The sequence below is a fragment of the Aotus nancymaae genome, unplaced genomic scaffold (genome assembly GCF_030222135.1).
Source record: "Aotus nancymaae isolate 86718 unplaced genomic scaffold, 86718_ANA_hifiasm-v0.15.2.pri h1tg000009l, whole genome shotgun sequence".
NCBI classification, from domain to species: Eukaryota; Metazoa; Chordata; class Mammalia; order Primates; family Aotidae; genus Aotus; species Aotus nancymaae.
This window is the reverse complement of record NW_026988420.1, coordinates 2,523,728-2,536,811: the sequence shown is the minus strand read 5'-3', so window position 1 is coordinate 2,536,811 and position 13,084 is coordinate 2,523,728. Positions and strand designations below refer to the sequence as shown.

General features: G+C 45.1%; 1 protein-coding gene across 5 annotated transcripts in view; it reads right to left on the bottom strand.

The window, feature by feature from the left end:
- Positions 1-13,084, bottom strand: part of SPATA13 (spermatogenesis associated 13) — a 140,918-nt gene that overhangs the window by 77,003 nt on the left and 50,831 nt on the right. For 3 of the 5 annotated variants that reach the window (XM_012441401.2, XM_012441379.2, XM_064373507.1), the window contains exon 2: positions 6,509-8,260. In XM_012441401.2, the coding sequence (XP_012296824.2) occupies positions 6,509-8,155 (1,647 nt within the window). In that variant the 5' untranslated portion in view covers positions 8,156-8,260. Of the gene's footprint in view, positions 1-6,508; positions 8,261-9,578; positions 9,660-10,698; positions 10,829-13,084 lie in introns of those variants that run through there. The other 2 variants (XM_064373506.1, XM_012441405.2) reach the window with 2 other exon arrangements.

Below are 13,084 nucleotides of genomic sequence, written 5' to 3'. Positions count from 1 at the left end.
TATTAGTAGAGACGGGGTTTCACAATGTTGACCAGGATGGTCTCGATCTCTCGACCTCGTGATCCACCCGCCTCGGCCTCCCAAAGTGCTGGGATTCCACCCAGAGTTCTTAATTCCACCTTTGCAGCTCCTGTGGCACTGAGTGCACTCTCATGAGGAGCCCTTATCACTACATCATAATGACCTGCACGCATTCCTGGCACCAGCTAGACTCTGTACCAATGAGAGTGCACACAGCTAATTTTTTTTTCAACCCTTTCTGTTCACATGGCAGGTGTTGAGTGGTGAGGTACATGACAGTTCCTTATGCACTGTTTGACTTCTGATTTATTAATATTCACTCCTGTTTCTTCCTTACATATCCCATGTCCACCCTCACATGTCAGGCCCTTCTCAACTCTCAGCTCTTTGGCAATAAACTTCCATTATCTTTCCCTCTGGTCACCTTTCTTTCCAATCCTCTTCTCTACCAACAGGGGATCAATCTCTTCAAAACACAGTTCTGAGACTAGCTTGTCTCTGTTCATAAAGGTCCCTGGTGCCTCAGTGTTTATCAAGCACAGTAAAGGTTCTCTACTCTGGCATTCAAAAGTGTCCATGCCCTGGACTTAATGATTTCATTTTTTAAAAATTCTTTTTCCTTTGTAATCCTATGGTATTCTTCTTGCTTTTCTTACTATTTTTAATTCACATGTAATAATTGTACATATTTATGGGGTACCATGTGACATTTATCTGAATATATGTAAATAATGTGAAATAATCAAATCAGGGTAATTAGCATATCACCTCAAATATTTATCATTTCTTTGTATTGAGAACATTCAGAATCTGTTCTCCTAGTGATCTGAAACACACAATAAACTACTGATAATGTAGTCGCTCCACAGTGCTATTGAACCAGGACTCACTCCTCCTATCCTGCCGTGCTTCTGTACCTGTTAACCAGTTTTTGCTGTCCCCTCCCCCTGCCCTTCCCAGCCTCTCATAATCACTATTTTACTCTCTTTTTTGACAAGATCTACTTTTCAAGCTTCCATATATGAGTAAGAACATGTGGTACTCGTCTTTCTATGCCTGGCTTATTTCACTTAGCAGAAGGGACTTAATGATTTCATCTTAACTTGGATTATTCCCCTATATCAAACCAAATTACATTACTTCCAGTTCTCTCCAACCACAGAGAATCTCCGCATACATGCCCAACCTACTGTATCTCACCGAAATGCCCCCGTCCTCGCCATAACCACCTGGAGAAATCCTACTTCTTCAAATCAGATTCAGTCAGCCTTATGAAGCCTTCCTTGATTCGGTACATGGTGAGAATTGCAAGTCTCTGAAACCCATAGCATTGTGCTTTTATGGAATTTAATCCATCAAGTTCTCCTATGACTTAGATGTATCTGGGCACATGTAAAACTCCTTGGCATCACCCACCTTCCCTACAGAGTCATGCCTAACTGACTCTTATATCTGATAGGTGCTCAACAAATAGGATTGGGTACATAATTGAATGAAAATATAAATGTTGGATTATGCTGGAACTTAACTCTCATGGCTATTTTTTAAAGTAGCATGATGTCAAACTAACTGTTTGAAGAATTTCCCCATCCCCTTTAAGACTGTAATACAGTGTTATATTGAAAAAGAGTTCTGGAAAGAACTGACCTTAATGTCTCTGTCTTAAAAATTCATGTCAATCTAGGATGGGAAAATCATCTAAACAGTGATGACCACACAGTGGCAGTCAGAGTCAAAGGGTGGGCTAAGTGCTTAACACATATAATTTCATTGGCTCTTACCATCCCCAGAGGCAGATGAAGTTACTCCATATCCTACCCTTGAGAAGACCCGCACCAGGAGAAGTTTAATAGTTTGCCTCAGTTGCCAAGGAACTTTTAATAATATGACCAGGGTCCCAACTAAACGAGAAACATGTGCCAAGAGACTGTAGCTTACCAAAGCTCCCTGGAAAGGGTCCAATTGGCCGTCATCATTTAAAGGAGTTTTTTTCCACGACATATTTAGCACTACATGTACCACTGACTCTGCTGCCTGAGTTTCCACTCACTTAGGAGGGGGTTTCTCCTTAGTAAGCTGGTAGGAGAGGCAGCATAAATGCTCCAAACTCCCATGCAATACTTTCATAACGCAACAGGCAACACTGTCAACAGTAAATGCAACCTGTAACTTAAAACCAAGTCACAAGCTTAAGGACTTGTTCAACAGACCCACTGCTCTTAAAATAAAGCTTACCACTAGGTGGCAGGAGTACAGCATGCTTTGTAAATTAAAACGGCAGGACATTTTCCTGGCTATTTTTCACAGCAATACACAATCTTGTTAAACTGCTTAGAATTTTTCAAAGATTGTTTTGTCATTTTTAGGGTAGTATGATATAAATAAGTAATTCTAAATAAAAATTATTCTGCCTATTGAAAGTACATTATAATATTTATTTTAAATAACACCATAATATATGTTGATTACAACCTTTTCACATTTAACAAAATAACAGTTTAAATTTGCTTTAATCCTGTAAGTAGAACCATACTGTTAACGCACTGAATAAAAAAACTGTATACTGACTTATAGTAATGACTGAAATTTAATTTTTTAATACTGTAAAATAGACAGAAACTGCTTTTAAGTCATGAAGTTTGGAATTCTTGCATTTCACAAAATTTTTGTTTGTTTCCTTTAGTTTGTATTTTGTTTCTCAAAGCCAAAATAATAAAGATTTCAGGTTCTACTTCACAAGCACTTCTGTGGAAGTAACACAAAAGATCCCCAACATATAAGATGCAAACTGGGTAAAGCCATAGCTCTATTTTCTCTTTTTGACATATGGAGGGGCAAAACCCCATCTCTACAAAAAGTGCACAAAAAATAGCTGGGCATGGTGGCAGGTGACTATAATCCTAGCTACTTAGGAGGCTGAGGCAGGTGAATTGCTTGAACCTGAGAGATGGAGGCTGCAGTGAGCTGGGATGCACCACTGCACTCCAGCCTGGGTGACAGAGTGAGTGAAACTCCGTCTCAAACAAGCAAACAAACAAGCAAATAAATAAATAAACGTACAAGAGGAAGCTTGATGTGCTATATAAGAATTCTGAGGCCGGGCACAGTGGCTCATACCTATAATCCCAGCATTTGGGAAGCTGAGGTAGGCAAATCCCTTGAGGCCAGGAGTTTGAGATTGGCTTGACCAACGTGGCAAAACCGTGTCTCTACAAACAATACAAAAATTAACCAGGCATGTTAGCACATGCTTGTAATCCCAACTACTTGGGAAGCTGAGACATGAGAATTGCTTAAACTCGGTAGGCGGAGGTTGCAGTGAGCTGAGATCACACCACTGTACTTCAGCCTGGGTGACTGAGACTGTCTCAAAAAAAAAAAAAAAAAAAATTTTGCAAATGCAACTGAAAAAGGTGATGAATATTTGGAGGCAAATCTGTAGAATTATCAACATATGTGCACCTTTAATAATTTAAAGGATTTCAATATAATTGTTCTGCTTTCTATCTTTGGAGATCTTTTGTGTGTAGAAATTAAATTCTATATAACTAAGAATAGCAAATATACATATAAAACCATAAAATGCTCAAAATTACCCTGGCAAATAACTAAACACTAGTTCACATATATTCACTTAACAGGTTCTGAGGAATAAAATATTTCAATGATTTTTTAAAAATTAATTTTGTTAAGTGGAAAATAAAGTCCAATCTTTAACATAAAGAACCCTCCAGAAGTATACAAACACTTTTTTAGGGAGGGAAAGTTCCAAACTATGAGTGGGGCAGGGACGGTGTTTAGTGGAAGGAATGTTACCCTTCATCTCAGGGTTGAAGGGTAACATTCAACCTGAATATTACCCAGGAATGAATGAAGAGTTTGGTCAGTTGTACACACCGGAGCTGGCAGAACTGGAACTCCTTCCTAAGTCTGGCAACTAGTTCTGTGTCCTTACAACTGCTCCACATGCTCAAATATGCAAATGAGCAGATGAATGTCAATATTCAAGACCTCTGAAAGAAAGTGGTGAGCTCTCCACAGGGACCTCGGGTCCCAGAGAGTGTGCAGTCTCTCTTCTCTGGCTGCCCAGGGGCCCTCAAGACTAATCTCAATCTCCTGAAAGTACTCTGCAATAGTCCTACTTTCTAGGTCTTTCTACAAAGGTTCTACTAACCAGGTCTCTCTGTACAGCAAAGGTCAACATGGACAGTGCAGAGGCTGTCCTGGTGTCTGAGTTTGCAAACCTTCCTGTGCAATCGTTCATCTGTAGGTGTTAAGACAAAACAGGTCCTCCCCAGGGATGAGTGGAAAGGAGCATTTGCTAGGGGATTATTTTCTATGGCAAGCACCAATCTATACCTGCAAATCAATCTAGAAATGTACATGAAAAATAATCTGCAATATATACACATGAATGCACTTCCCTGTATTCCAGCTATGTAGCTAAATGCTTTATAAAGTGAAAATTATATAGTTGTCTGGATGTTTGACAAAATATATATTAAAAAAATGCTGTTGTAAACTTGACAGCTATTAGCTGAGTCAATTCATGAGGTGCTTATGATCTACTCTAAAATAAGTACAATAACCCGTCATAAAAATCTCTTTGAACAAGCATCATTCAAAGGTTGACAAGTACCAAACTGCATGTTCCTAATTCATTCCTAGGAAATTAAACAGACTTAGTGATGGTTGTGGGAGACAGATAGGTTCTTAGGTGGGAGTAGATGGGTCCCCAGTGAAACCCCATCTTCAAGCCAGGGACGGCCTGAAGCCTTAGGGCCCAGATGCCAGTTCCGAGTGAAGTCAGTGACCTGGAGTGAGAACTTCCTTGATGCCTTTCAACTAATCAAGTGGTGCTTTTTCCAGGCCTGGCCATGGACCAATCAGCATACACTTCCTCCATTCTGAGCCCATAAAACCTCAGACTCAGCCACTCATCAGAGGAGCAACCCACTCCAGGTTTCCTCTCTGCTGAGAGCTGTTCAGGCACCCAATAAAGCTCTTTTCAGCCTTGCTCACCCTTCATGTGTTCATGTAACCTCATGCTTCCTGGATGTGGGACAAGAACGTGAAACCTGCCGAATGGTGAAAGCAAAAGGAGCTGTAACACTTTCCTGGGTGGCTCACCAAGCTGCAGGTGGGAGCTAAAGGGGTTGTAACACATTCCTGGCCAGCTCACCAAGCTACAGGTGGTGACATGCTCTCAGACTGCAGGAATGAAGACTGGCAACCCTTCTGGGGGCCCAAACCTTGGGATTCCCTCAACCAAAGCTGTAACAGTATAGCCCTCCTGCTTTCCACCAGTGCCGGGAAGCTGCCACATGCAACAGAAAGCAGTGGTGGGGCTGGGCCAGCCCAAGAGCTGCAGCGGGACTCAAAGAGCTATAACACAAATGGGATGAAACATGCCACCTGAAACACGCCCTCCTGGTCACTGTAATGGAGGCAATGAGAAAGAGAGAAGCGCTGTGGCCCTTCTGGGAGTCGAGACCCTGGGGCTTCCTGAACCAGGGCTGTGACATACTACACACCCTCTTTGGGGCTATGTGGTTCCTGGTATCTCTGAGCTTTCATATGTCACCACGTCTCCCTTCTCCACACACTGGTGCCTGCAGTGGAAGCCAGCCGCAGCCTTGCATGGAGCCAGCACCTGTGCCGGCACCTGGAGCTGCCCGCCCCTCTGCAGCAGCTGGTGTGCCTGGCAGTGTGCAGTGGCTGGACTCCATGCTCACTCACTCACACACCCCTGAGTGCTCCATCCCTGGCTTGCCCTTGGCAGGCATGGGATCTAGGCTGGCAGTGCAAGCCAAATGCAGCCTGCTGGGCAGAGTGGGTGGAACGAGCCCAATGGTCACAAGCAGAACTCAAGCAGAGGCACTGCCAGCCTCAGAGGTTTCCAGCTGGTGAAGTGACACCCAAAGGGTCACTTTAAAGGTAATAACCTGTCGTATTGTCACAGGACCCTTTGGGTGTCACTTAACAGAAAGAATTTCTTTTAGTCTCTTAACAGAAAGAATTTCACTTATATGTGCTTTGTGAGAAAGGTTACAGAAACAGTTTAAAATATAAAGAAGAAAGATATGGGTAATAAAAACGGTGCATCTAATAGCTGCATGGAGCAGACGACAGTTTGTTTACAACTTATTTCCCCCCCAGAATCTAGTACCTGGTACATGTTCAATAAACATCTTTTGAATGAACGCTATGGCAAATGCCATCTCAATGAATCTCATACGTTGGCAATTTATTTCAAAGGAGATAGATATTATTTCTGAACTTGGTAAACAGCAACTTGACAACTCCTATTCCCACTAATAACTACAGGGCAACAAGGTCAGCGCAGGGCTACCAACCTTGACAGGTTAGAGACCAAGGGCAACACCTGTGCAGCAAGGTAACCTTTAGGTGAGGCAAGAGTGCCCCTGTGCAAGCTCCCTTCCCGCAGCAGGGTTGCCCACATGAAGGACCTCGCTGCTGCCCTTACCTCCTCCTTCTCCTTTTCTTCTGGGCCAGCTGCCCCACCAATGTTCACCAGAAGGTCCTTGCCCTCATCACTATGTGTGGCTTCCAAGGAATCCTGCAAGGACACAGGCTCCGGCTCTCTCTGATCAGGCTCTTCTCTCCTTCCTTCACTTTCCTCTAAACTCATGGACAGGGCACTGTGATTGCTGTGACACTTGGCACTTCCTGTCCCTGGGCTCTGAGGGCTTTGGGGCTTGGGTGTGGTGGGCCGTAGAGGGGTGGGAGGTTGCCCAGGGTCAAATGTCAACTGGCTGCCAGCATCTGGGTCATGAGAGTCTTTGCTCAACACATCCTGGGCAATTGGGCTCGGCAAGGAGCTTCTGGTGCAAGGACCATAGCTTTCCGCTGCCCAGGAACTTCTGGCTTCAAGAGGAAATACAGCAGTGTCGGTGTCTAGGCAGGGCCCCTTAGAGGTGGCTGAGCTGAAACCACGGGCCACAGAGCAGGCTGTAGTGGTGCCATGCATGACCACCACACACCGCCTGCTGTCCGGCTCGGTGTTCCTGGACACTCGGCGTGAGTAGTTGTCATGCAGCTGGCTGTGTGCCTGGAGTCTCAGGCTGGCCTCACCAGGGGATGGAGCCCCACTCCTGGGACTCTCCTTCCTCCAGGCAGCCTCAGTCACATTGCTCACAAGTTTGAAGACTCTGTCAAAGTCCTTGGCCCTTATCGGGCTCCTCCAGCGTTTGGTCCTTCCTGACCCGAGCTTTTGGGAGTCAGCGGAGGAACTGCTCAGGGTCCTCTGTGGCACCTGTGCGTCATGGGCTGTCCTGAGGTCTGTGAGATTGGAGGTGGACTTCCGCTTAAAGGAGCTCTTCTTCAGAAAGGCGAGGTTGTCGGTGCTCTTGCTCTTCCTGCAGCCCATGCTGTTGTTCTCAGGGTCCCTCACGAGAATCTCGCATGTTGTGGGTGCCTGGCCAGTGGCTATCGTGGGTGTGGCATGGTTCTGGGGCATGTCCAGCAGGCAGATGCGACCCAGGCCATAGGCTCTGCGGAGGCTGCGGGAGCGGTGCGTGCTCCGCTGAAAGGCATCATCCGTGTCCTCGGAGTCGGAGCCATCCAATGTGCCCCACTCTGCTGCCCTGGGGGTGCCACGCGCTGGTCCGGGTGCCAAGGGGGATTCCCTGTTTGCCTGGGCTCCTAAGACAGTGCCATTTGCGATGGGTTTTGCCAGGCCATGCTCTGAAGCCTCTCCCTTTGAACAGGCATTTGACCCCTCTCGGCTCTGAATTCCTTTCAGGACTGAGGACTTCAGTTTCTTAAAGGATCCCATTTTCCGGAAGGAGGCAAGAGTGTTCCACGCGGAGGAGTTGCCCACCAGGACCATAGAGTGGGGCCGCTCGGGGTGGACGTTTGTCTTCTTCCGACTTGTGGAAAAGAGGCGCACAAGCTTGGCTGGGCTGAGTTTGGCTTCCTGGGTGTCCGTGTCGCCACCAGGGCTGCAGCCACAGACTCCATTTCCACATGCAGTGGAGGTCACCATCTTGAGGTCTTTCAGGTCTGGGCCTGGACAGGGGGCTGCAGGGCCTGGCCCGGGGCCATTCAGGGCAGTGGTCATGTTCTCCGGGCAGGGTGCCCAGGGCCGCAGGGCAGCCTGGGTCATGGCCATGGGCACAGCTGAGTCCGCAGGCCACAACTCCAGGCCTTCATCTCCAGGACCGCCGTCCTGGCACGCACACCTGTCTTGTGCATTGGGCTCCCAGGTGGCCACGGCCTGCAGCAGAAGACAAAGCAGGCAGTTTAGCCACTTCCCCACATAGCAGCCCCTCTGCTTACAGAAGAAGAGGCATGCTCCAGCACAGGGCTGCTCAGATGAAAGCCACTTCAAACTCAGTTAAAACTGTACATTTCCCCTCCATTCACTTCACAAGTCAAAGGAAAGATGCAAATATACATCCCTGGACAGAGAAGGGTAGTGATGGGCTGTGCTGTGGACATGAAGGTTAAACTCCTGAACTCACTGGAATCTATGTAGGTAAGACTAGGAAAAAGCTGCTAAAATGAAAATACCTAGGTATCATTCAACACTATCTTTTCTGCTTATTTGAAATGGGGAAAAAAAATTATTAGGAAATACCAAACAGAAACCCCACAATGATTTCAAAACGTGTGACGTTAAAATGCCAGCCTGCGTTGAATCCAACACAGTGAACAGTCAAACTAAGTGCTGGCACACCCAGGAAGCCTGGCATGCTGGCAGCTACCTCTTACCCAGGAGGGCTGGGACGCCCAAATGCTAACTGAGAGCCACACAGGGCCATCCAGACACAGGCAGGAAGGACTCGGCAGGGACATGCCAGGGCAGCCTCTGGAAGGAAGCACATTGGTGGGGGGCTTTTTCCAACTGGCCACAGACTGGAGACAAGTGAGGATGCTGCTGAAGTATATTGGAAATTCAGGGCTGGGGGACTTTCGACCAAGATGGCCGAACAGGAACAGCTCCGAGGCACAGTTCCCAGTGAGAGCGACATAGCACGAGTGATCTCCACATTTCCAATGGAGGTACCACATTCATCTCAATGGGACTGGTTGGATAGCGGGTGTAGCCCAAGGAGGGCAAACTGAGGCAGGGCGGGCACTGCCTCACCCAGGAAGTGCAATGGGCCAGAGGACCCCACCCCCTACCCAATGGAGGCCATCGGGGACTTTTTTGGCCACTCTGGCACTCCAGTTCAAATACTGCACTTTTCGCACGGTGTTTACTGCCCACAGACCAGGAGATTCCCGCCAGGCCGACAAGCACTGCGGGCTTGCAGCACAAATCTGGGCAGCCATTTTAGCTGGCACCTGGAAGACTGAGATAGAGCCACCCATTACCCTGAAAAAAAAGGGGGCTGAAGGCAGGGGGCCAAGTGATCTGGCTTGGCAGGTCCCACCCCCACAAAGACATGCAAACTGAAACCCACTGGCTTGAAATTTTTGCAGCCAGCACAGTAGTTTAAGCCTGACCCAGGACGGTCGAGATTGCTGGGGGAAAGGGCTTCTGCCATTACTGAGGCAGTCGGCCATTACCCAGGCAGTTCTAACCTTACCTGTGTAAACAAAATCGCAAGGAAGTTTACACAACAGCTGGGCGGAGATCGCAGCACCTCAGCAACGCCTCTGCAGGCAGACTGTGACTAGACTCCCTCCTTGCTGGGCAGGGCATTTCTGAAAAAAGGCAGCAGCCCATCAGGGACTTATAAATAAAGCCCTACTTTCCTGGGACAGAGCACCTGGGAAAAGAGGTGGTTGTGAGTTCTGCTGCAGCAAACTTAAATGTCCCTGCCCAGCAGCTCTGAACAGAACAATGGAGCTCCCAGAACAGCACTTGAGCTCTGATAAGGTACCTGCCTCCTCAAGCAGCTCCCTGACCCCCATTTATCCAAAGAGTCACCTCACACAGGAAAGCTCTGGCTGACATCTGGCGGGTACCCTTCTGGGACAAAGCTACCAGAAGAAGGAACAGGTGTCAATCCTTGCCCCTGCAGGTGATTCCCAGGCAGGTGGGGTCTGGAGTGGACCTCCAGTAGTCCTACAGCAGAGAGGCCTGACTGTTAGAAGGAAAACTAAAAAACAGAAAGAAATAGCTTCAACATCAATAGAAAGGACATCCACTCAGAGACCTCATCTGAAAGTCATTAACCTCAAAGACCAAAGGTAGATAAATCCATGAAGATGGGAAGAAACCAGAGCAAAAATGATGAAATCACCAAAAACCAGAACGCCTCTCCTCCTCCAAGGGATCAAAATTCCTCACCAGCAAGGGAACAAAACTGGATGGAGAATGAGTTTGACAAACTGACAGAAGAAGACTTCAGAAGGTGGATAATAACAAACTTCTCTGAGCTAAAGAAACATGTTCTAACCCAATGCAAAGAAACTAAGAACCTTGAAAAAAGGTTAGACGAAATGCTAACTAGAATAATCAGCTTAGAGAAGAACGTAAACGACTTCATGGAGCTGAAAAACACAACACGAGAGCTTCGCAAAGCATACACAAGTTTCAATAGCCAAATTGATCAAGCAGAAGACCGGATATCAGAGATTGAAGATCAACTCAATGAAATAAAACGAGAAGGCAAGATTAGAGAAAAGTGAAAAGAAATAAACAAAGCCTCCAAGAAATATGGGATTATGTAAAAAGATCTAATCTATGTTTGATTGGTGTACCTGAACGTGATGGGGAGAATGAATCCAAGCTGGAACACACTCTTCAGGATACTATCCAGTAGAACTTCCCCAATCTAGCAAGGAAGGCCAACATTCAAATTCAGGAAATACAGAAAACACCACAAAGATATTCTTCAAGAAGAGCAATCCCAAGGCGCATAATCATCAGATTCTCCAGGGCTGAAATGAAGGAAAAAATGCTTAGGGCAGTCAGAGAGAAAGGTCAGGTTACCCACAAAGGGAAGCCCATCAGACTCACAGAAGATCGCTCGGCAGAAACCCTACAAGCCAGAAGAGAGTGGGGGCCAATATTCAACATACTTAAAGAAAAGAACTTTCAACCCAGAATTTCATATCCAGCCAAACTAAGCTTCATAAGTGAAGGAGAAATAAAATCCTTTACAGACAAGAAATTGCTGAGAGATTTCGTTACCACCAGGCCTGCCTTATAGGAGCTCCTGAAGGACTAAACATGGAAAGGAACAACCAGTCCCAGCTACTGCAAAAACGTACCAAATGGTAAAGACTGTCGACACAATGAAGAAACTGCTTCAACTAACGGGCAAAACAACCAGCTAATATCAAAATGGCGGGATCAAATCCACATGTAACAATATTAACCTTAAATGTAAACAGCCTAAATGCCCCAATCAAAAGACACAGACTGGCAAGTTGGATAAAAAGTCAAGACCCATCAGTGTGCTATATTCAGGAGACCCATCTCATGTGCAAAGACTCACATAGACCAAAAATAAAGGGATGGAGGAAGATTTACCAAGCAAATGGAAAGCAAAAAAAAAGCAGGGGTTGTAATCCTAGTCTCTGATAAAACAGACTTTAAACCAACAAAGACCAAAAGAGACAAAGAAGGGCATTAAAAAATGGTAAAAGGATCAATGCAACAAGAAGAGCTAACGATCCTAAATATATATGCACCCAATACAGGAGCACCCAGATACATAAAGCAAATTCTTAATGACCTACAAAGAGACTTAGACTCCCACACATTAATAGTCCACTGTCAATATTAGATAGATCAACAAGACAGAAAATTAACAAGGCTATCCAGGCCATGACTCAGATCTGGACCAAGCAGATCTAATATAAATCCACAAAACTCTCCACCCTAAATCCACAGAATATACATTCTTCTCAGCACCACATTGCATTTAACTCTAAAATTGACCACATAATTGGAAGTAAATCACTCCTCAGCAAATGCAAAAGAACGGAAATCATAACAACCAGTCTCTCAGATCACAGTGCAATCAATCAAATTAGAACTCAGAATTAAGAAACTCACTCAAAACAGCACAATAACATGGAAACTGAACACCTGCTCCTGAATGACTACTGGATAAATAATGAAATGAAGGCAGAAATAAAAATGTTCTTTGAAACCAGTGAGAACAAAGACACAACATACCCAAATCTCTGGGACACATTTAAAGCAGTGTCTAGAGGGAAATTTACAGCACTAAATGCCCATATGAGAACCAAGGAAAGATCTAAAATCGACACCCTATGGTCACAATTAAAAGAGCTAGAGAAGCCAGATCAAACAAATTCAAAAGCTAGCAGAAGGAATTGAAGGAGATTGAGACACAAAAAAACCCTTCAAAAAATCAATAAATCCAGGTACTGTTTTTTGAAAAGATCAACAAAATAGATAGACCACTAGCCAGACTAATAAAAAAGAAAAGAGAGGAGAATAGAATAGATGGAATAAAAAATGAAAAAGGGAATATCACCATCAATCCCACAGAAATATAAACTACCATCAGAGATTATTACAAACAACTCTATGCACATAAACCAGTAAATCTAGAAGAAATGGATAAATTCCTGGACACTTACACTCACCCAAGACTAAACCAGGAAGAAGTTGAAATCCTGAATAGGGCTGAAGGGCTGAGGGCTGAAGTTGAGGCAGCAATTAATAGCCTACCAACCAAAGAAAGTCCAGGTCCAGATGGGTTCACAGCCGTATTCTACCAGACGGGACAAAGTGGAGCTGGTACCATTCCGTCTGAAACTATTCCAAACAATACAAAAAGAGGGAATCCTCCCTAACTCTTTTTATGAGACCAACATCATCCTGATACCAAAACCTGGCAGAGGCACAATTAAAAAAGAAAATTTCAGGCCAATATTCATGATGAACATCAATGCAAAAATCTTCAATAAAATACTGGCAAACCAAATGCAACAGTACATCAAAAAGCTTATCTATCACGATCAAGTAAGCTTCATCTGGGGGTGCAAAACTGGTTCAACATACACGTAATCCATCACATAAACAGAACCAAAGAAAAAAAACCACATGATTATCTCAATAGATGCAAAGAAGGCTTTCAACAAAATTCAACAGCCCTTTATGCTAAAA